The sequence below is a fragment of the Grus americana genome, chromosome 31 (assembly GCF_028858705.1).
Source record: "Grus americana isolate bGruAme1 chromosome 31, bGruAme1.mat, whole genome shotgun sequence".
Taxonomy (NCBI): Eukaryota; Metazoa; Chordata; class Aves; order Gruiformes; family Gruidae; genus Grus; species Grus americana.
Genome location: NC_072882.1, coordinates 63,071 through 85,295, shown reverse-complemented (window position 1 = coordinate 85,295; position 22,225 = coordinate 63,071). Strand labels below are relative to the sequence as shown.

The following is a 22,225-nucleotide window of genomic DNA, read 5'->3' as shown; positions in this document are numbered from 1 at the left end:
TGAGTCTGTAGGGAGCCTGGAGCAACCATTTAGATAGAGAAAGAAATACTGTATTTGCCCTAGTAAGGGATTAACTGCAATGGTCAGCATAGCCATAGTTCTGTACACCACACAGCAGGCTGCTGAGGAAGGTACCTTCTAATGTTGCAACTTGCAGGATGCAAGAGGCCACACAGTGTGCTCTAAGATGCATTATGTTCTGGCAAGATGGACAGCTAGATTTAGAAGCATCTGCTTCTTCCAGCCCAACGTCTAGTACTCTGGGAGACTGCAGATCCTGTCCCAAAACATCAACAAACAACGAAGATACCCAAGAAGAAATCTGAGAGAACTAACTAGTTCCTTTAATTCCACACTGCTGAATGGACTACCAGCCTAGAGACTTGACCCTCACAGGTCAGATGGCTGCAGCTCAAAGCAGCGCTTGACTATCATTACTCTCTGAGTGGAGAGAAATACAGCTACACCACAGAATGTAACTTCTCGGGTTTGATCCTAGAAAGGCCTAAGCAAAGCTACTAAGACTCAGCCAAAGAGGAAGACAATGCTACGAACCATTGTCCGATATCGTTAAATCACTCCAAGTTTCATCTTGTTCATGCTATGCAGGTAGCTCAAACTGTCACTTAGAATCCACTCAGCAAAAACTGCAGTGCCTGGTAACTAAGGGGTCAATTGGCTCCATCTCCTACTCACCTCTAGGGCACCAGATCCCAGTCACTCCCCACTTATGAGCAGGGGGGCAAGGTGAGAGAAAGGACCATATCCAAGTGATGCTTCTCCTTCATAAGTGGCAGGAATTGATTTGGGAGTCTTAATCCAGCTCCTCAAAAGCCAGGTGGCTGACTCCAGCAAAGCGCCATCATTGCAAACAACCTGTTGAGATCCATCCTCACTTGTGCAATCCCTGGAGTCTGGAATAATGGTTTACTATCCAGTGAAGCTGCCATCAAACACCACACTTTGCCATCTTGGTGGACAGAGAAGAAGAAAATCAGTCTAACATCCTTCCTTGTCATCTAGTTTACTCCATTAAAAAAAACCCAAACAAAACAACAAAAAACCCCCACTTTATATCTGTAAATGCGCACACACACTGGAGCACTGAGACAAAGATTTAGAGTTCACAAGGACACTGTTTTGATTTGTAAACAGGCATGCATTCATCTGCTTTCTAACAAGCAAACCAGGTCCCACAACATACTCCCACTGCTCCCCATGCAGATGGAGGAAAACAACTCTCATTCACACCAATGATTTGGGATATCTGTGGCCTACAGCACACTCTTCTCTACAGTATCCGTTCTCTGCAACACCAGTCAGCCTTCTTAGCACAGCTGGCAGGTAAGGACAGCTCTGCTGTTCCGTGGGTCTTGAAGCAGCAGCCACACCACCATACCAAAGAGCTTCTTTCCCCCCCCGTCCCCCCGTCCCCGTCCCCCCGTCCCCTTCCCTACTGTTAGGATGTAACTCTTGTAACAGCCTTTCCTTTGTTTGGTCATAAACAGGCACCAAAGCTTGGCAATATTTCCAGCTCCCCAAGCAGATTATCTCCCTTTATCAAGTCTTCTTTCCAGCACTTCTCTTCCCCAACCCTTTGGATTCCTTACGGTCATTAAGTTTTGGCTTTGCTCCAAAAATGAAGACAGCCAGTAATCTGTACCTACTCGGCAACACGTGCAGGATTAACGGCAACTCTGAATTTCCAGCTCACATTGCATCTGAATCCTCTTCAGCAGAGTGGTTCAGATTCTAATGGATCACTTTGCATGAACAGAAGCTGCAAAAGCAGCAGAAGCTATAATAAACTCATGGTTTCTTTGTACAGTGGCATCCTTGAGCTCTATGAAAAATAAAGCCTGTCCTGGAAAGTGGGAAGCTTGGTGCTTCTGCCAGAAGCTTGCTTATTGTTCCTTGCAGTGAAGCTCATTCCTTTCCCACTCCCAAGGCACACCTAGCTGCATTATCAGCATATATGGTTACAAATACACCTTGGTTTTCCAGACATCTTTTGTCAACACTGAAGCATCACAAAAGTAAACAAAGAACAAGCAGAGCTAAAGCAGTTGAACTCAGCTTTAAGTGCTCAGGAGAAAAGCCAATGCATTTCTGAACCGATCAGTCTCTATGTTAAGATACCTACAAGCAACAGGTCATTCAGATTAGACAGATATGTTGAGTAGGGTGCTTGGTAGTAGCTGCAAGCTGGTAAATCAGCTCCCAGTAATAGGAATCGATTTGCCCCTCTGAAAATTCTAACACCTGTTTTTTGGGCACAATTACACTATGTGAAACCATCACAGTTCTCAGACAAAAATCATGAGGAGGGTGGGATGATCACCTATGTCACATTTTAACTGGAAACCAATGTGGGGGAATTTTAAACTCCCCAAGAGGTCACAAGGCAAAGTGTTCAGGAATGAACAGCAAGGATTCTGGTGACATTCCTTCCCACTTTTTTTTTTAATTATTATTATTTTATTAGGAGCAGGGAGTTGCCTCACAAGGAACACTTCACAGTGCAGGGGGCTACTATGTGTAGGACTACTGAAGGGCAGAAAAGAACAACCTTATGCTCAAATTAAAATTCAAGGCAACATTTAGAATGGGTCTGTACGGCCAGCTCCTACATCCTCACCACTGCACCTTCATTGTTTTTGATAGATATGCTAACTGTAGTACAGGGCAGCCAGGCTCACCAATACATAGCACACTACAGTGAACAGTTAGCCTGAGGCTGAGTGGGAAACAGGTGAAGATATGGCAGAAAAGGGCATATCCTGGGACAGAGTGAAATAAGACGAATTTTACACCTAACCCTGTGCAGGACAAATAAGTTGGAGTAAGTCAAAAGGACACAGCTGTAGCAGAAGCAAGTGCAGACCCTAAAGAGAGGCAAATAAGGACTTTACCAACAAGTTCGGATCCTCTGTGGCCTAACGAAGATAATAAGAGACAGCACAAAACCATCAGGGTCTGCAAGTTGCCCTCAAAGAGCCAGTTATGAACTGGTTAGAGCCTTGCCCACCATTTCAGAAGCTTTTGAAAGACAAACATCCCCCTATAAGCAGTTTCTGAAAGACAGAGCATCATCAAGCCCTTTATAAAACCAGAGGCCAGTGCAGCAGCCTAGGCCTGGGCTTGGCTTTCTTGCCCATCTCAAAACAAAGAGGCCAGAAAGAACAATGACTGGAAACCAGAAAAGATTGCCATCAATGAAAGAGATAGTCTAGATCAAATTTTAAAGGAACTAAGGGAAGGGGTTAAAAATATTCACACAGTGAGTGACAGAAGAGAGGTAACAATCCACCAGCTACATCTATTTACACACTGTATCAGAAGCTCAGAAGGACAACCTCTATCAGACCATTTCAAGCAGATCAGAGGAAGACTTTGAGTAATATCAACTTACCTGTGAAACTTGCTGCCAGAATACTGCACTGGCAGATGTCAGAGGCAACTTTGACACTTGGGTGGACAGCCCAAACATCTACAGGTACCCAAAAAAGCACTGTGAGGATTTAAACGTGTCACAGGGCAGAGAACACCAAGTTAACAAGTAACAAAACAACCCTTCCGTGTATCCTATTAGTAGCCTACACAGACCCTCTGAAATCCCTCCTGAACACACTCTAACCATGTCAGAAGACAACTGACTCTTCAGCATTTTCACTCCTCCTGTTACACATTGCAGGGCCCCAGAAGTCAGAAATGCTTCCAGGAGAGCGTTTCAAAGCAAAGGCGTTGTCTGTGAGGATACCAGAAAACCCTATTGTGCACTAGAACGGATACCTGGCCATCAACAACGTGAGGCCTGCTCTCCCACCTGTTGCTCCCCTTCCTCCTTAACCTCTTGCAAGTACTGCACTGCACACAGAACGCTGGGGAAGAGGCAGCCGCAGCAAGCTCAGGCACTTTCAGATCGCACAGGGATGCCCTTTGTATCCGGGCCAGCCAGAGATACACAGTGCAAGGAGCACCCAGCTACCATGTGCTCTGCCAACCTGCCGAGGCAAGCGGCCCGCTGCGAACTCCTCCACGCACCGAAACCACGGCGAGCCTCACGAGCCCCAACGGCCAGCAGTGCCCGGAGATGGCGGAGACACAGCCGGACCCCAGCACCGAGCGCTCCCCCAAGAGGGGTGGCCCAGAGTCAGGCAGCGCCTCCGGGCGCGCCCTCCCGACCCGCTGGCCCGCGGCGGCAGGAGCCCTAGGGACACGCCAGAGCCAGGACCGCGGCCCGGCCGGAACAGGGACGCGGGGAGGACACCGCAGAAGGGCTCCGCGCGGGCGGCGCGTCCCTGCCCGGCCCGGGGGCACCGCCGACCGCCCTGCCGACCCCGAGCCCCAGGCCCGCCCCGGCTCCGACCCCGGCCCCCCACCGCGCCCGGACCCCGCCCCCGGCGGCGCGCACTTACCGGGCCGGGCCGGGCCCTGTGCCGCGGGGCCGCCGCCGCCGCCGCCGCCACCACCACCCCGGGCCGGGCCGGGCCGAACCTGGGCCAGCGCGGGCCGCCCAGGCGGGGCGGCGGAGACGGCGGGCGGACGGGGGGACAGGATGGGAGGGGGAGGGGGGAGGCCGGAGCGGGGAGAAAAGAGGAAAGAAACAGAAATTTAAAAAAAAAAAAAAAAAAAAAAAAGGGGGGTAAAGAAGCGGCGGGCCCCTCCCCCGGCGTGCGTGCGCGCTGCGTCACTGCTCCGTGCGCGTTGCGTCACCATACCGCGCCCAACGTGCGCCCGTTGTCGTAGCAACCTGCCAGACGCAGCGCCGTGGAAGGCGGGCGGGACGCGGCAGCGCCCCCTAGCGCGGCGGAGGCCGCAGCGGGGAGCGAAAGACGCTACGGCAATTCGGGGCGGAGCCAGCCTGCGGCACCGCCTTCACGGGGAGGGGCTGGGGGCGGGGTCACGGGGATGGGGACTGGCGCCGCGGCGGCCCCGCCCCCCAGCGCAGCACGCGGGATGAGGCTCAGCCGGGGGGGCCGGGGGGGATTCCCTGGCTCCGGGGCCGCGCACCGCACCGTGGGGATTTCACACTGCGCCCCGGGCTCCACGCCGTATGCGTGGACCCCTGCCATCTACCTGGGCACCCACCCTGAGGTGGGCAGCAAGGTGGGACTGGGGTGGACTCCCTTCGCCGGAGCAGGTTGCCTGGGGCCAAGCCCCAGCCCCCGGGCAGCCTCTGCCGAGCGGGCAGCCCCGGGCTGAGCCCCCCCGAGCGAGAGCACCATCCGCCCGGGTCCACCTTAACCCGGGGCGAGCTGTGCCGCCGCTGCCCCGTGCCTGGGAGAGGCTCCTGTGGGATCAGAGGGGCGTTTATCTCACCCGGGATCAGCCAATATTTGTGGCCACGTCAGGACAACGAGCCCTTCCTCACTCTCTGCTCCCGTGGAGTCCAGCGCTGCCGTGCTCTGCACTCCCGGCCCCAGTGCTGCTGTCCCACTTTTACTTCGGCTTATCGACAGTTGGAGGAACGCTCTTTGCCGAGACCCTCCAGCTGTCATCTCCTGACACTGGAGATGACAACCACGGTAGCTTTCCTACTCCTGAGCCTTCTGAGGATGGCAGCTCCCAAGGGAGTGTGGTGCCCAGCCTGTGGGCTGGCAGCCCTGGCCCCCACCACGCAGCGGGACGTCCTCATCGCGCTGGCAAAGCAGAGCATCCTCTCCAAGCTCCACTTGCCAGACAGGCCCAACATCACTCAGCCCATGTCCAGGGGGACCCTCCTGACTGCTCTCCGCAGGATGCGTGCGCAGCGCATGGACACAGCCGTCTCCCCAGGGATGCCCCATGATGGCAGCATCCCACACGTGCGTCCTGGGATGGGTGTGCAGGAATATGAGATCTTGAGCTTTGCCGAGTCAGGTCTGTATGATGCAGACCCTGCATCCCATGGGCATGGTGGGATGGGCCCTGAGGTGGGGGGCACAGAGGGAAGGAAGGTCTTGCCTGGGGGAAGGTGGTGAGAGGTTTCCTCCTCTGCACAGACATTTCAAAAGCTCCACACATGGGCATCACGCTCCTGCAAGCAATGCCAGGCTATGCACTGGGCCGGTGGGCATGCTGCTGCTAGAAGGACTGGCAATGAGAAGCTCCGTATCCAGAACCTTTGCATCCACATCCCAGGCTTACCCCAATGAGCCACCCCTCACCATGGGCAGGGGAAGCACTACTGGGGCTCTGGGGCCCCTCTCATCTACATGTGGAATATGGTGGGGCAAGGGGGTGGGTGCAGGAGCAGAGATGGACTGCTGTATCATGCGAATTTATTGTCCCTTTCTGTTGAACCCTCCCCATTTGTGCTAGAGGTGGAGGGGTCAGATGCCCATGTTTTGCCAAACATGATTTTAAGCCTAGATTCCCCATTAGCTCGCAGTGTGTGGACTTAGGTCTCCAAAGCCCATCTGCTCCCTGCACTCAGCTGTGTTTCCACTTCCTACCCCAAGTGGTGGGCTGCCACATTTCACTCCAGAATCAGCTGCATTCCTGGGAGGAGAGAGCTCCCCAACACATGCCTAAGGGTCCTGACAAATATCACTGGAAAAACAGGGTCCTGTACCCCCACTTCTCCCAGGCAAAAGCAGCCTTCTTTGGAAAGAAGCAGAATCACTGCTCCATCCTGCAGAGCATCCTTCTGCACTGCCACTTTGCCCAGCCCAAACTGCTGCTTGGTGAGGTGTGGGGGGGCACACACCCCCTTGCAGGCCTTTGTATGGCTTGCATGGAATAGTGAGGGCTTGCCATGTCCTCAAAGACCTCTGGAAACAATGCTCCTCTGCAGTACATTGTGTTCCCATACATGAGGACAATGGGGAGTTGTCTCCTGGCTCAGTGGAGCGTCTGCTGGAAACGGAGGAGCCAGTGTGAGCCGCGGGGCTGAGCCCAGTCTCTTGTCCTGCTGCGCTGTGCCAGACCATGGCAGAGAGGGGGTCGTGTCCTCATGGGCAGAGCTGTGCCAAGGAGCCCAGCGCTGCTCTCACGGTCCCTGTCAGCACTTCCTTCCTGAGGATGAGATGCAGCTCTGCAGCCTGAGCAGCAGCAAGGGTGGGACATGCTGGGGCAATGTCAGGTGATGGTTCCAGCCGTGGAAAGCAGAAGTAATCCTGGAGGTGCAAATCAGCGCATCTGCCTTAAATCCAAGGCTGGTTTATACAGCCGGATAACCTACTCCAAAATCCTCCAGCAGCTTCACTGACAAGGGGGATATCAGGCCAGAGGAGGTGGAACCAAGCCGGGTTGTTGCATTCAGCACCAGGCTGAGATGCTGCTGCTTTAAAGCGGCATAAGAAGGAGGAGCAGCAGCAGTGCAGGGAAGTGGGGGCCCCTCGACACCCGTATGTGCTGTGCCCTGCTCCCCAGTTTTGATATACCTCCCATTTGCTCTGGCTCGGCGGCTGGGGGAGCCCGCCCCGCTTCTCCCTTCACCTTCTGACTCTGAGTTCTGTTCTGTGCACAGGGTCCTCCACCTCCAGCAGCGTTCGCTTGCATTTCCGCTTCACCTGGGAGCTGGCTGGGAGCACCGAGATCCTACAAGCCACCCTCTACCTGTTCTGGGCAGTCCCCGGCTCCGGGCCGCACCCTGTCACTGTCAGACTCTTGCAGCCAGACCCGACGGGACCAAATATGACAATGGCCAGCGAGACACAGCTGGAGGTGCAGAGGGCCGGCTGGGCCACGCTGGATGTGGGCCAAGCTGTCCAGAGCCTGTTCAGCCAAGGCAGCCAGAGGCTCACTGTGGAGCTGGAGGTGGCGGAGGGCTGGGGGTCTCCCCTCCTAGCTGGCCACGGTGATTCCCACTGGCCATTTGTGGCAGCCCAGGCCCGGGCCAGGACGCCCCACCGGGTCCAGCGGCGCAGCATTGATTGCAGTGGGGACTCTCAGATGTGCTGCCGCAAGGAATTCTTCGTGGACTTCAAGGAGATCGGCTGGGAGGACTGGATCATCCAGCCAGAGGGGTATCACATGAACTACTGCGTGGGGCTCTGCCCCCTGCACATGGCTGGCATCCCTGGCCTCGCTGCCTCCTTCCACACGGCTGTCCTCAACCTCATCAAAGCCAACAATGCGGACGCAGCCGTGGACTCCTGCTGTGTGCCCACGCAGCGTCGCCCCCTCTCTCTGCTCTACTATGATCGAGACAGCAACATCGTCAAGACCGACATCCCCGACATGATTGTCGACGCCTGCGGTTGTACCTGACCGGCTGCCTGAGGCAGGAGGGCAGGACCTGTGCCGCGCAGGGCTCCCCTCCTCTTGGCCCCTCTCTGGCAGTGCGAGACCTGGCAAGCTGCTGGGAGATGGAAACTCTGCCAAGGTGTTTTCTCCTCCTGAGGTTGAAGCATCAAGGGTGATGCTGAATCTGCAAGTCCTCTCCTCCCTTACCTCCCACATGGCTCTTTTGCCCCTTCAGATCTGCCCATGGATTCCTCTCTGCCTATGAGCCACGGCCTCTCAGACTGGCTCCTGATGGACACCAGAACCTTCTACCTGCGGGACTCTGCAGAGCACGACTCCCTGAGCCACTCAGGGCAGCCCCGGCTTGCCCTGCTGATGGTCCCAGACCAAGGCCATGTTGCAGCCCTCAGTGCTGTAGCACGAACATGTGCTCTTCAGGTAATGGGTCCTGGAGGAGATAGAAGCTGAAAAGATGCTGGGGGATGGCTAGGCCAGAGGGGAGAGGGCCATCCACAGGGCCCTACTCCTCAGCTGGACGTGAGGCTGAGGTGGGTGAGGAAGGGGAAATGGATCCCAGTGGGAGGAAAGTGTCTCCCTCTCCAAGCATCCCAGCTACCTGGTATTCAATAAAAGACTCTTAGCTGTACTGTGTGCACATGTACCTGTACACATTTGTGTGCCCTGTCATGAGCAAGCACATCTTCCACCTCTCCCCAAGGTGCAAGGTGGTGGATGTGCCCTAGCACAGACAGCCCTGAGATGGCACAGAACTGACCCTCTCTGCCATGTGCAGTCCTCTTCTAACCAATGACTTGGTTATAAAAGCCAGGCAGCAGAGTTGGGCATCCACCACCAGGACACACTGTGCCCAAAGACTTGCAGTGATGCTGGCCCCCACAGCTCTCATGCTCTGTGCCCCTTGACTGCCTTTCCCAGGGGGATGCAGAACCCCTGACTTGTCTCAACCAGATCCAGGGCATGGTATGGGAACCCCCAGACACGGGGGGGCCTGTGATTCCCACCGGAGAAGGCACCGTTCCTTGGTTGGGCCAAATTTTCCATTCCACCAAACCCATCTGTATTTGGTCATTCTTGTCCCAAGTCAGGACAAAACTGACCAACTCTTCTCTGTTTTAAAGTGAACAGAGACTGCCAGGCAAGACCACCAAAGCCATGGTGCCCAGGACACCCACCCTTGCCCCCCTCACAGGGGAGCAACCTTCTGGCATGTCTCTGTCCTGTGGCCGAGAGCAGCTGCCCCCTTCACTGCCCCTTGCCAGCCTGGCTGGCGGCAAAGTGGGACATGCCAGTGCCGTGAGAGCTGGGGGCAAAGGGCGGCTCTGACACATCAGCCCCATTACGTAATCTCGTGTTAGGGTTTCTTCATTGCTTCCCACGTGTCCCCCATGTGTGAGGGCTGAGAAAGCAGGGAGAGGGTGCTGGGGGTGGGAGAGGGAGGTTCACAAGGGGAGCTCCTGGAGTGATCCCCCAAGGTGCATGCAGCTGGCTGGGGTGAAGCTGGGTGACTGCAGTCCCATGGTCCACCCTGCAAGCACCGACAACCCCACCGCAGAGGCTGGAGACAGAGCCGAACCAGGTGGGAAGAGGGTCAGCAGAGGGAGGAGGGTGGTGTCAGACCCTCTCCCCATCTGGCTTCAAGGATGGCTTTGCATCTGCTGTCTCACTCTAGGATCAGGCCGCGGTGGTCAGAGCCAAGAGCAGCTCTGGCCGGAGCAAGGACCAAGGTCCACATTGTTCCAGGGAACCTGTGACACCTTGAGCAGGGGTGGAACAACCACTAGCAGGAGGCAGTGTTTGCCCACGTTGCATGTGTCCTGAGGCAGGCACTCACGCTGAGCCCTGCTGGAGCGGGGACCCGCGTCTCCCCATCAGGTCACAGCAGCCACTGTGCTGAGATCCAGGCTGCCAGGCCCTGGTGTCTCCAGGACTCGGACCTGAAGGGTTCCCACTGACCCCGCTGCTGAACAGGCAGGGCTGAAGACTTGGGGATCAATACTGTCTGGGACCCAAGGCCACTTGCGCAAACCCAAAGAGGGTTTAGGTGTTTGGGTTTTTTTTCTGTTTTTTCCCCTTCTTTTCCCAACACCTCTTTTCACTGTTTGTATTTATTGAACAAACAGCTTTCCTGGGGCCAGTGCTGAACTCTCCAGGCTGTAGCAGGCGTGGGCAGAAAGGGGTGGAGCGAAGGGGCAGAGGAGCAGTTGGCTGGGCCCTGTGGCCGTACAGATGCCTCAGCTCAGGGCAGCACAAGCCTGAGACCCTGAGCTGAGGCATCTGTAGGTGCTGCAAGCCCTCGAGCAGGACTGGGATGCCCCCAGTTCCCCTTCTTGGCCCTGCAGCACTCCTGCTGGGCACTTCCCCACTCCCCATGGGGCTCAGAGCAGAGTGGGGCTGGCTGCTCGTCACTGCTGCACAGCCTCCGTGGGGCATGGGTGCCTTGCCTGAAACAGCCCCATCTCACTACCTGCTCCCCAAACCCCAGCTCTGCCCTTTGCTGGGCTGCACATGTGCTCTCTGGACACCACAGGACAGGCAGGCTCTGTCCGCCAGCCCTGCGGGGACACTGCCTCTGCCCTCAGGCACAGGGATGGGGGGCATCTCCCGGTCCAGACCTCCCCGGGCCTATGAGTCGTCACCGTGTTGCCTTCTGTCACCTGGGCTGTGGTACGGCCAGCCCAAGCCCCACAGGGCAGCTGCATCCCAATGGATGTGAAGGTCCTGCTGATTTGGGGTGCCTGGGTTAGCAGCAGCTCCCCCAAGAAGGGTCCCGGTCTCTGAGGCCCCTCCCTGTCCCTGGCAGCTTGAGATTAGGGCAGAACACATTGTCCTGGGGGTTTGCCAACCACCCGAAAACATGCCTTCAGGTCAGAAGTTCACCAGATGAGCAGGGTCCACGGTCCCACAACACGGGCCCTCCACGCATGCAGCATGTCCCACTCCCACAGGAAACAGGACGCCTGGGTGCAGCCTGCAGCCTACAGCCCCTTCCCTACTCACAGCATGGGGCAAGGGTGACCAAGGTTGAGGAATCCCACAGTGGCATTCCCACCTGGGGAACACTGCAGGGTGCAGAGGGTGCAGCCAAGGAAGGGTGATCCTCTGGAGCCAGGCATAGCTGCCTCCCTGCCTGCCATGGGGCTAGCACAGGGCAGGAGCCCATGGTGGGCAGCCCCCCCCCCCCCGCCAAGAACTGCTCAGCCCGCACAGCTGGTGGCTCAGGCAGGAGCTGTGTATTTATAGCCTGAGCAAGCTGCACATGGAAAAGTGACTATCTGGGCTTCACCACAGCCTTGGCTTATTTTGCAAGTCTTCTCCCTTGTCAGCAAAAGTAACCTTGGTGCAAGCATGAAGGCAGAGTACTGAGTCAGGCTCGTCAGGAAGGAAAACAGAAAACCTGAGAGTAGCAGGGTGCAATTTCCCGCTGGGCATCCACTCCTTCGCTGGTGGGAAAAGAGAGGGGATGAGGGCAGCATTCGCATCGCCGTGTCCCCTCTCCCCCTGCTGTGATACGTCTGCTGGAGTCCCCTGTTCACTCAGGGGTCTTTGGAGGGGGTGTCTTAGGCAGGCATGCCCAGCTGCCATGAGATACCGCTGCATCGGTCCCACAGGGACCAGTAAGCCTGGCAGAGAGCTGGTCCCGCAGCACCCCCCAACCTGGCCCAGCGTGGGAGATGCCGTGCAGACAGCATCGACCCAGCACTCGGGCAATGCCCTTGGGCTGTGCCAGATCTGACACAGAGGGGAACACAGGGCTCCACAAGGCGCTGTCCGCACGGCCTCCGCTCCGGGAGGGGACAGGGATGTGCGGCTGCTGTCAGTGGCTCCTGGAAGGAGCCTTTGCCAGTATCAACAGACCCTGAAGCAAAGGTCCAAGCGTGGTGTGCCAGGGTGTCCCTCGGCAGGGCCTGGCTCTCAGGGGAGGGGTGGGAATTCCTGAAAGCCCCTGCTGTTGCCTTGAAAAGGGTTAATTTTTAATTTTCAGTGTCACGGGCAGTTTCCAGCCAGCAGCACCCGGGCTGCGAAGCACCCGGCGGTCCACACTGGGTGCCTCCGGTCCGGCTGCTGTGAGGTGCCGGTCCCCCACTGCCGGCCGCCGTCTCGAAGGGCCCCCCCTCTCCAGGCCCGGCCCCGCGGCGGAGCTGGGCGGCCCCGGCGGAGCCCCTGGGACCGGGAGCGGCTTCTCCCCGCAACGCCGGGCGGCGCCCGTGGGCCGCGAGAGGCGCCGCGGCTCGGGGAAACGGCGGGCCGGGCCGGGGGGCAGTGGGGCCGGGCCAGGCCGCGGAGGGGCTGGGACAGGTCGCTCCCTCGCCTCTCTTCCCTTGGCGGGCGCCGGGGTAGGCAACCCGGCCCGCTGCAGCGGGGTGAGGAGTGCGGGCGCCGAGGGAAGCGGGGCCGGCGACCTTCCCTTTCTGGCCGTGAGCCCTGGCCTGGTGCCCTTCCCACGGCCGGACCCCGGTCTACCCAGCCCCGCCAGCCTCTAGCCCTCTGCCAGTCCTCGCCCCAGCCTCCCTCTCCGTGCTGGCCGGGGGCACGGGCTGACCCCCTTAGCACTGCCCCTGCAGAAGCCTTTGGCGCCTACTCCAGCACTCGCTGTGCCGCCAGCCCTGTCAGCAGCCCTCAAGCCCCCAGCCTGGTTACTCCTCCAGTCTGCAGCCTCCAGCGCTTGCCCCAGGGGAGAGGGCGCTGTGGAGATCCTCTCCAGCTTTTCAGTGCTGGAGCCTGGCCTGTGCCGTGGCCCCTGGGTGAGGGTCACAGCTGGCTTTGGCACTTCCTTGGCTGACAGCGGTGGCAGAGCCGCACAGAAACGGGCATTCTGGCTGGAGCCACGCTCAGGTGCTGGTGCATGAGCTCTTGGGGGGGGGGTTCCTGCCTAGCCCAGTCCATTGGCACCTCTAGGTCAGGTCGTCAGGTGCCACGCTTGCCCCACCGGACACGAGGTCGGAGGCCCAGAAGCCATGTGTGCAGCAAGTGCTGGGCCTGGGGAGACCTGGGGGGCGTATTTTGGTCAGGCTGGTCCCTGGGCTTTGCTTTCTGGGAACTGCTTAAGCAACAACACACTTATGCAATGGGTGCAAGAACCACTCACAGCTCCGCGCTGACCCCTGGCCTAGATCTGGTGGGCCAGAGTGCACGGGGGGGCACGCAGCTGTGGTGCAGGGGGGCCGGCAGATCGGATGCTCTTGCTAAGCTGGAGGTGAAATGGGGGTTCATGGCGGCAGCCATGGGGTGCTGGCCAGTGCAGACAGATCCTGGCAGGTTCGAAAGGATTCATCCCTTTGGGCAGACCCTGCTCCCCAGCCTGGAAAGGATGGTGGTTTAGAGAGTAATTCACCCTTTTTGCCACAACTCTTTGCCTCCTCTGTTTCACGCTGTGCCATAGCCCCGATCCTGGCTCTGTGGATCTGGCAGAGAAGGGGGAATTCAGCATGGCATGGTGCCTCAGTTTTCCTTTCCTGCATGTGTGAAACTGTGGTGTGGCTGCTGGGAGGTGATGGATGACACAGAGGTTTTAACGACCCCCCCCCCGGCCTGGCACTTGGGCCTGTGCCACTCAGTGGTGCAGCTTGGGATTCCCTCCAGCTTGCTGCATGTGGAGGATGTCAGACCTGGTTCCCTCCATGGGTTGAAGGCAGGAGAAGCTCTGCCCTGTGGGGAATTTAACCTGCCCTGAGAGTCGGAAAGGAAACACTCCACTTCCAGTATGGGAACACGGAAGGGACTGGGCATGCCGTGCACATGTGAGCATGACCACAAACGGAGCATCTACCCAAAAATTTGGGATGGGGGACTGAACATGCGTTTGCAAGGGAGTGTGCAGGTGTGTATATACCACTGAGCATCTGTGCAAGTGAGTGCGTGTGCACCGTGAGCATGCACAGTGCACCTGCGCTGGATGAAAGTGCCATCTGCTCAGTCCTGCTGGTGTCCAGGCAGTGCTGCCTGTGTGCTGCCTGCATCTGGGACTTACAGAACCTTTGGGAGCTCTTCTCCCAGGCCAGGCTGTGCCCACTCTTTCCTCCCTGTTGACATTCTTGGGCTATTCTGGGAGCTGCCAGCAGGCCCAGCCAGCTGAGAACTTTGCCCCTTGCACTATGGTTGCATCATCTCCGGTGGGCGCTTTTTCCCAGACAGCCCACTCTGTTTACACGTCACCTCTGTGCTTGGCCAGAGGCAGGGGCTCTGTGTGGTCAAGACCTTGGAGTCGGTGCTGCAGGGCATGGTGGGCACAGGACATGCCTGAAGGGCTGGCTGGGCTTCAGGTTCCCACTGCACTCTGTGGGTTCCCTGCTCTGGCACAAGAGTGCTGGTCTCTCCCACTCCCCCAACAGCATGGCACCTTGCACCACTTTTGGGAGATTTCTACAGAACCCTGCCCTGGCTTAGGCCATGCGCCCTGCTCTAAGCACAGCATCTGGGGCTAAGAATCCGAAGAACATCTTCAGGTTGATGTGACACTGGCTGCCACCTCAGGAGTCCTCAGTACATACAAACATCCATTTTAATTTGTGGGGAGGAGGGATCATAATATACACCTTCCCTGGCCCTGCCTGGCTCTGTCCCAGGGTGAAGCTGGACCAGGCAGTCCAAATGACAGGCTCAAACCCCCAAGCCCATCACACAGTAGGAATGACAAAGCCCAGAGATGTGAACAGTCCCCAGGGAGCTGCAGGGGTCATCCTGGTAACAGCCCCTGATCCCTGCCAGGTCCTCTGTCAGCAATAAAGGAGACTGGCCCTGCTTGGGTGGCTAAGGAGGTGCCCGGGGGGCAATGCGCAGGTTGTGGGGCAAGTCTGTAGGCCCCGTGGGCAGGCAGGTGAGGCTGTTCCAGGATGGGTGCTGCTCCACCCGGCCAAGATTCGCCCCAGCCCCCACCTCCCGCGGGTTTTGGATGAGGCAGAGGAGCTCGGCGCCCTGCTGCCCCCACAGGGGTGCCGGGCCGGTTCCCTCGGCACCCCCGGGGAGATGCTCAGGTGAGCTGTGGGCAGGCAGAGCCCCCGTGCACACGTGTGTGCAAGCCTCTTGTGCACACACCTCTGCACGTACCGCTATTTGCACACACTCGTGTGAAGCCCCCCATGCAGCCTCCCATGTGCCTCCCCCGCGGTGCCCTCCGCGGGCCGGGCCGGGGCCAGAGACAGGTGCTCCGTCCCCCTCGATGCCTGTCTCTGGCCGGGGGGCCCCTCCTGCGGGAACCCCAACGGCCTCACACCGAGCGGAGTGCGGGGGACAGCGCCCCAGTGCTCGCGGAGTCCCTTCCCCCAGGACAGCGGGGCGCCGTCCGTCACCCGCCCCCGCCGCGCGGGGGGGGGGGGGCTAATCCCGGTAATCCCCCGCCCCGGCCGCGGCCCGACGGGACGGGACAGGCAGGTGAGCCGGCCAATGGCGGGGGGGCGCCGGGCCCGCCCCCGGCCGCAGGTGCCCAAAGCGGGCGGGCCGCACCGCGCCACTCCCGGTGCCGGCCCGGTCCGTCCCGTCGGTGCCGATGGCGGCGCGAGGCGTGGGCCCGTGGCTGCTGCTGGCGGCGGTGCTGTGCGCGGCGGCGGAGCCGCGCTGCCCGTCGTGTGCAGCGGGTGCGGAGCGGCGGCTGCTGGAGGAGGCGGCCAAGCGGCAGCTGCTGGAGAAGCTGCGACTCCGCGAGCGGCCGAGACTCGCCCACGCCGTGCCCCGCGCGGCCGTGGCCCGCGCCCTGCGGCGGCTGCAGGCGGGTGGTGCCCGCCGGGGCCCCGACGACGATGAGCGGGGCTACGAGATCATCAGCTTTGCAGAGCCAGGTGGGTGTGTGGGGCCCGTGGGCAGCGGGGCACGACCCCCGTGGTCGCCCACGTGGCCCCCAAGGGCCCTCGACAGGGCCTGGGTGAGCTGGGCTGTGCCCGGAGCCAGACTGCAGGAGACCCTGGGGCAGGGTTTCCCTGCCCTGGGCTGGTGGGGACCCGCAAGGATGTGCAGCCCCTGAACCTCGGGGTGCTGCAGCACCACTGGGGCCAGAGTCCTGGCCGCCTGCCTCCTTGCAGCTGGATGAGGGTGCCTGCAGCTCTGCAGGCTGTGATTAAATTGTTGGTTAATGCACCTGCTGTGTACGGGTGACCTCCTCGTGCTGCTGATGCAGGAGGGCTCAGCCTGGGAGAAAGAGAGATGGCCCCTCTTTTGCTCCTGCATTGGCCACTTGGGACCCTACACCTGAAGTGTTGCAAATCCTGTCCCCTTCCTGAAGAATGGGGGCAACCCAGGGTGCCTGGTACTCCCAGTAGCTGGACTTGGGAGCTGTGAGGACAACTTGGGGTGGGCGGTGGGGGTGGGGAGGCTGAAAACACTCTCCAGCCTTGCACTGTGCAGGAAAGGGAAAGCACCAGGTGAGAACAGGTGCCCCATACCCCCTTCTGTGCCCATTCTGCCAGGCAGGGTGGGACAGTCCCCCGTTCCAAGCCCCCTCCAGGTTGCATTTCCAAGGAAGGGAGGGGGACGGACTGAGGGCCCTGTGGAGGGAAGTCTGCAGGTTTTTCCTGAGAAAAAGCTGAGAGAGATTGGCCTTGATGTGCAGGATGGTGGTGCAGCCTTACTTTCCCTAGCATCCTGCAGCACTCACCTCCTCATCCCTTTCTCCCATCAGAGCCCACATCTCCCTCTGGCTTGGGGCTGCAGTTCCAGTTCAGCCGTACACAAGACCAGGACGTTCACATCCTGCAGGCTCAGCTTTGGCTCTACCTTCGAGTTCCCCGAGACCCGGTAGCCAGCCTCACCCTGAGAATCTTCCTCGCTGGTGGGGAGGGTGATTTGGTGGGAGGCAATCGCACGTTGCTGAGTGAGAGGCGACTGAGTGCTAAGGGCAGCGGCTGGCGTGCCTTCACCCTCATGCCTGCCCTGCAGAGTTTCTTTGGGGGAGAGCGCAGGACCCTGCGGCTGGAACTGGAAAGCCGTGGGGACAGGGGTGATATCACAGCGATAGTCAATGCCAGCCGGTCCCACCAGCCCTTCTTGGTGGCCGAGGCAAAGGTGCGGGAGCCAGGACACCACGTGGCCAAGCGCAGCCTCCGCTGCAGCCAGAACTCCAACCTTTGCTGCCGCAAGGACTACTACGTGGATTTCAGAGACATCGGTTGGAACGACTGGATCATTAAGCCTGAGGGCTACCAGATAAACTACTGTGTGGGCCAGTGCCCTCTACATGTGGCAGGCAGCCCTGGGATGGCCTCTTCTTTCCACACAGCCGTCTTCAACCTCGTCAAAGCAAACAACATCCAGGCATCGGGGCACTCTTGCTGTGTGCCCACGCGACACCGGCCACTCTCCGTCCTCTACTTCGATCGCAACAGCAACATTGTCAAGACTGACATCCCTGACATGATTGTTGATGCCTGTGGCTGTAGCTAGGGTTGGGGGAGCCCTGATGGGTACCCCCCTTCTCCTCCCCCCTTCTGTCTCTCTGGTGGCAGAGAGGGAAGAGCTGGAGAGCTCCCTTGAGTTAGAGTCAGATTGTGGTGCAATGGACCCCTTTGGAAAGGTTGGGAGGGAGGGCGGGCGGGAGGGAGAGGATCTCACCAGAGGGAGCAGGGGTTCTCTCCAGAGAGCACCTGGAGCAGGGGTCTCTGGGGATGTGGGACAGAGCCAAGGCCACAGCGGACTGCCCAAATCTGAGCTGTGGGTGGCTGGTGACTCTGGACTGGCAGTATCCTTCTGGTCCTGAGCTGATCTCACATTTCTGGTGGCTGTTCCCCTCTGTGTGTGGGGTGAGGGGGCCCTGCTTTGTTCACATTCAGAGCGTCTGGTGGCATTTTGGGACTCGGCTTTCTTGAGAGCAGAATGGGATGTGGGAACGGGTCTGTTTCCTGTAAGTGGGAAACTGGAGGACAAGAGGCAGTCCTGCTTTTCTCCCCTACTGCAACAAGTCTTCCTGCATCAAATTTGGGCCTGTTGGTGGGGACAGGTGGAATGAGGCATAAATAACAGGCTTGGAAGATGAGGATGAAGGGTATGACTTTGTGAAGAACTCCAAAACTGCAATGACTAGATACAATCCTCTGTTCCGAGGAAGCCTTGAAGGATGGCCTTGTTTCCTGGCCAGGTCCTGTGTATTTCCCCTTTAATTTCCCTGGGTTTTGTGCTTTTCTTCCCTGCTGCCCACCCCACCAGTCAAGTATCTTCCAGCCCAGTGCCTCCTTACAAGGAGGTCTGACTCTGCCTTTCAGACCATACTAAAGGTACAGATTTTTTTTTTGGTACCTCTACTTTTGCAGCTATTACTACTTTTACGGTAGAGGTTTCTGCAGCTGTTTGGACTCTCTGGTGCTCTATCCTGTCTACCCACCTCTCTACTGAAGATCCCACTCTGCCTTTGCCTTCCTGATACTCATGTATGCAATGGACCCATGTGGCCTGTGCTTCTAATTTATTTTAATACTTTGGTGCGGCTTCCCCAATAAATGGGTGGAAATGCAACATCCAGGCTCTGACTGCTTTCTCCTGGCACCTCCTGCGTAAATGGGGTGGGGGAAATGGTCCTGCTTGGTGTGAAGGTCCTTCTCCTGGCCCAGAAGCCTGAGGCTGGGAGGATGCTAGGCTCTGGGGCTGGAGCAGCAAGCTGTTAGCAGCTGTGGGCAGCACTGCTGTGCTTGGGGGGTGAGGGGAACTGTGATGCTTCTGGGGCTCCCTGGGTGCCATGGGGTGTTGCACACTGAGAGCCTGTGTGAGCCCAGCTATGCAGAGGGCTCTTCGCTGTGGATGAGGGACCCAGGGATAGGGCAGGGGCTGGGGACTGGGTACCACCTCACTGGGGGCTGGAGGGGGCTGGCCTGTAATGTGAGCATCAAAGAAGCTGTTTCCCAGCAGGGCAGGTACTACTGGGAGGCATAGCCCAACCTGATGCTGTTCTCCACCTGGATCAGTTCCCCAATGGAGCTCAGAATACCACGGTGCTGGAGACTCTGATCCCAGGGGGGTGACCTCAAACAGTGAACCACAGCCCACTGCCAAATCCTGTGCCCCCACCGCGAATACTAGAGATTGTACCCTACCCGTGTCTCGCTAACCTTCCCCAATCCCCTCTCATACCATCCAGTGACCCCCAGTCTCAACCCCACGGCAGCCAGTCAGAGAATCTGGCAATGCCCAAGCTGGTGGGTGATGGGGAGTCTCCTGTGTAATTTGGGGTGGAATGCTTCTGGAGTGGGAGGCAATGCCCCCTGCTCATCCCTCTGGGATCCCACATGGCTGCCTGGGTCCTTGTTGTGCAAGCGCCTGCTCAAAGCTCAGTTTGGGGCCGTTTTATCTGGGGACAAACCCACTTGCTTTCCCAGCTTGGCCCTGTGCTGCACCCTGCAAGTGGACAAAGGGCAGCTTTCATCAGCCGGCTGCAGTGGGCACCCCCCCAGGCTGCAGGGATATCACCCATGCTCCCCAAAATATCTCCGCTGGTGGAGAAAAGCCAACTGCACCTGCAGGATTCCTCAGCCTTCTGGGCACTCACATAGCCCCAGCACGTGTGTTGCTGACACAATGGGGCACCTTATCGGTGTCTGTGCCCCCAGGAGCACGTGCTGCCATCCACGTGCCGAGAATTGCAGGCATGGATTTCGGGTATGTGTGCAGTGTCTTTACAGTCTCCCTGCTCCCTCCCCGTATCAGCACTCTTGCTCTAACCAGTGCAACTTGGAGGGGAGAGCAGACAGGGAGACTTCCCACAAAAATGTCAGATATCATGGTTTCCTTTGCCAGCAACACAGCATCTTCCCTGCCGCAGTGAATGTGTGTTTCCATGCGTGTGGGGGGAGGTTGTCCACATGCGTGTGCATGGTGTGCTGACTCACTGACACACTGACACGCTGACCCACCAGCCCAGAGCCAAGATGCTGAACTGGCTGCAGTGGTACCGTTAAGTCTTTAATCTCGGTGATCATCTGGTCCTGCTCTGAGCCGCTTTAACTTTCCTAAACAGGAGGCCAAGATTAACTGTGGGGTGGGGGATGTGGCAGGGGTGGGGTCTGGGAGTTGAGGGCTGCTGGGGGGGCAGCTGCCTGAGTGTTGTTTCCACCCACGGGGCTCAAAGCTGGTGGCAAAAGGGACTTGGACCTGTCTGGCCATGCAGATGGCCCCTTGGGAAGAGGTGGGTGGTCTCGGGGCAAGGCCCCAGACCCCAGGAGGGAAGCCTGGACAGGCCGTGGCAGTGTGGGCAGCACAGCTGGCCCTGTACAGTGCCCCGTGCCCAGGCGAGCTTTTCCTGGCAGCTTAGCCGGGGTCACACTCAGCTGAGGAGTAAATCTGCTGAGCTGCTTATGCCTATTACAAAAGGGGAATGCAGGCAACCCTTTTCACCTGCACCCACCACCTTTGGGCTGATGCTGTGGGACTGGATCCACTGCAGCTGTCTGGGGGCACCCCGGGACATGGCTAGCTGTTCTCCCCTTTTGTGTGTGTGTGTGTGGCTGTTCAGGCATTGCCACCTCCCCTGTGTACTGGGGCCTCCCTGGGGAGCAGAGATAACCCCCCTCGCCCCTTGCTGTGTTGGGAGTGGCTGGCAGGGAAAGGAACTGATCTCAGGCTAGGACAATGGGGAGGGAAACTGAGGCAGGGAGCAGTCTTTTGCAGGCCATCGCTGGGAGCTGAGGTGTTGCCGGAAATCTCTCTCATACTGTACTCCCCATGTTGTCCCTCTGCTCTGGGGGTCCCATGCGGTCAGTGGAGAGGGTGTTTCCCAGAGCTGTGGCGTGGGTCATGCCGTAAAGCTACTCCTGTGATGCACTGTGGTGCGTGATGACACGCAGGGGCACTGGGAGGACAGGCTAATGCTGAGGAAGGCAGAGTGCCCACCGCGGGGGTAATCCTGCTAAGAGGCTTGGAGGTCAGGCTCGGTGTGCGGTACAGCTCCCATCATCTTTCAGGCTCATGCTAGACACGGGCAGCATCCTCCCAGCGAGCAGGATGGAGCTGGCAGGAGCTGGGAGCAGCTGAGCACTGGGGCAGGATGAGAATGCTCGTGACCCTACGAAAATGTGTCTGGGGTCACCTGGGGAGCTGAGCATGCACAAAGTGGGGCACATGCTCCCTCCGAGCAGGCTCTCCTCCTGCAGGAAACCCCGGGAACAGCCCTTTGCTAAGCCCCGCTCCTGGTCCAGCCCCACTCCAGCCCTGGTGGTCCCGCTGCCTTGTCTTCTCTGGGCTGCAAGGCTCTGCAATGCCAATCTTGGGCCCAGAGGTCCCGGAGGGGGGGGCTGCCCAGGCAGGGCGTTCGTGGCTTTGGACTCACTTTCCCAGCAGTCAGGGAGCGAGGACTAGGGAAAATAGAGTGAGGGCAGAGCTGCAGGAAGGACCAGGGTCCCCAGGCCTAAGCAGGTCTTGGGGAGGTCATCTTGCCTCCCTGCTGTGCCCTGCTGGCATTGACACACGCTGTCACGTTCTGGCTACGGACAGGTGGGCAAAGGCCACTTTCCCTGAAATAGCTGCTTGCACCCAGGGCCAGCCTGGCTCTTCCCCTACATTTAGTCATGGTGGCACAGGAGGGGACTGACCTTCATTGTAAAAACAAACAACGACGAAAAGCAGTGCTGCCGGGTGAGAAATCAATTTCCTCCTGCACCCCCCACCCCCAGTCCCTGGAGCTCTCAGGCCCCGTTTCCCGCTTGCTCAGACAGCCACATTCTCTCCCGTCTGTCTCAGTGCAGGTACCAATGTTGCCCTGCTTTCCCTTTGCACGTGACAGGACCTCGCTACCTGCAGACCCTGTGAGCTGGCCAAGGCTAGGCCGTTTCAAGGAAATGGGGCTGGCTGTGCAGGCTGTTTGGGGCATAGGACCCATTTGGGAAAGGGAGCAGAATGTTCTGCAATCTGCTTCCTGAGCTGCTTCAGCCCCGGCACTCTGCTTGCATTCTGTACAGTGACACAAACAGGAGATGGGACTTGACTTTGCCCCCACGGGGATGTACAGCTGTGGTGGCAGCTGAGGGGCATCAGGCTGTATGTCAATAACAATTGCTGTCAGGCCTTTGAGGTAGTCTCAGGCCCTGCAGTGTGTGTTATCCTCACCCCCTCCACCACTTGGTAG

At 58.6% G+C, this 22,225-nt stretch overlaps 3 protein-coding genes across 10 annotated transcripts in view; 2 read left to right on the top strand and 1 right to left on the bottom strand.

Moving 5' to 3' along the window:
* Positions 1–4,572, bottom strand: part of R3HDM2 (R3H domain containing 2) — a 59,508-nt gene extending 54,936 nt beyond the window's left edge. For 2 of the 8 annotated variants that reach the window (XM_054806832.1, XM_054806846.1), the window contains exons 1-3: positions 4,419–4,572; positions 3,413–3,490; positions 697–970 (exon numbers count right to left, since the gene is read on the bottom strand). The gene's annotated coding sequence lies outside the window, so the exon portion shown is untranslated. Of the gene's footprint in view, positions 1–696; positions 971–3,412; positions 3,512–4,418 lie in introns of all 8 variants that reach the window. The other 6 variants (XM_054806850.1, XM_054806848.1, XM_054806833.1 and 3 more) reach the window with 3 other exon arrangements.
* A 438-nt stretch (positions 4,573–5,010) lies between these two features.
* INHBC (inhibin subunit beta C) lies at positions 5,011–8,823 on the top strand. The gene is made up of 2 exons (XM_054807205.1): positions 5,011–5,862; positions 7,454–8,823. The coding sequence occupies exons 1-2, from the start codon at positions 5,517–5,519 to the stop codon at positions 8,194–8,196; spliced, it is 1,089 nt and encodes a 362-aa protein (XP_054663180.1). The 5' UTR covers positions 5,011–5,516; the 3' UTR covers positions 8,197–8,823.
* Positions 8,824–15,653: 6,830 nt separating this feature from the next.
* LOC129198141 (inhibin beta E chain-like) lies at positions 15,654–17,692 on the top strand. Its single transcript, XM_054807229.1, has 2 exons — positions 15,654–15,965; positions 16,802–17,692. The coding sequence occupies exons 1-2, from the start codon at positions 15,677–15,679 to the stop codon at positions 17,560–17,562; spliced, it is 1,050 nt and encodes a 349-aa protein (XP_054663204.1). The 5' UTR covers positions 15,654–15,676; the 3' UTR covers positions 17,563–17,692.
* The last annotated feature ends 4,533 nt before the right edge of the window (positions 17,693–22,225 follow it).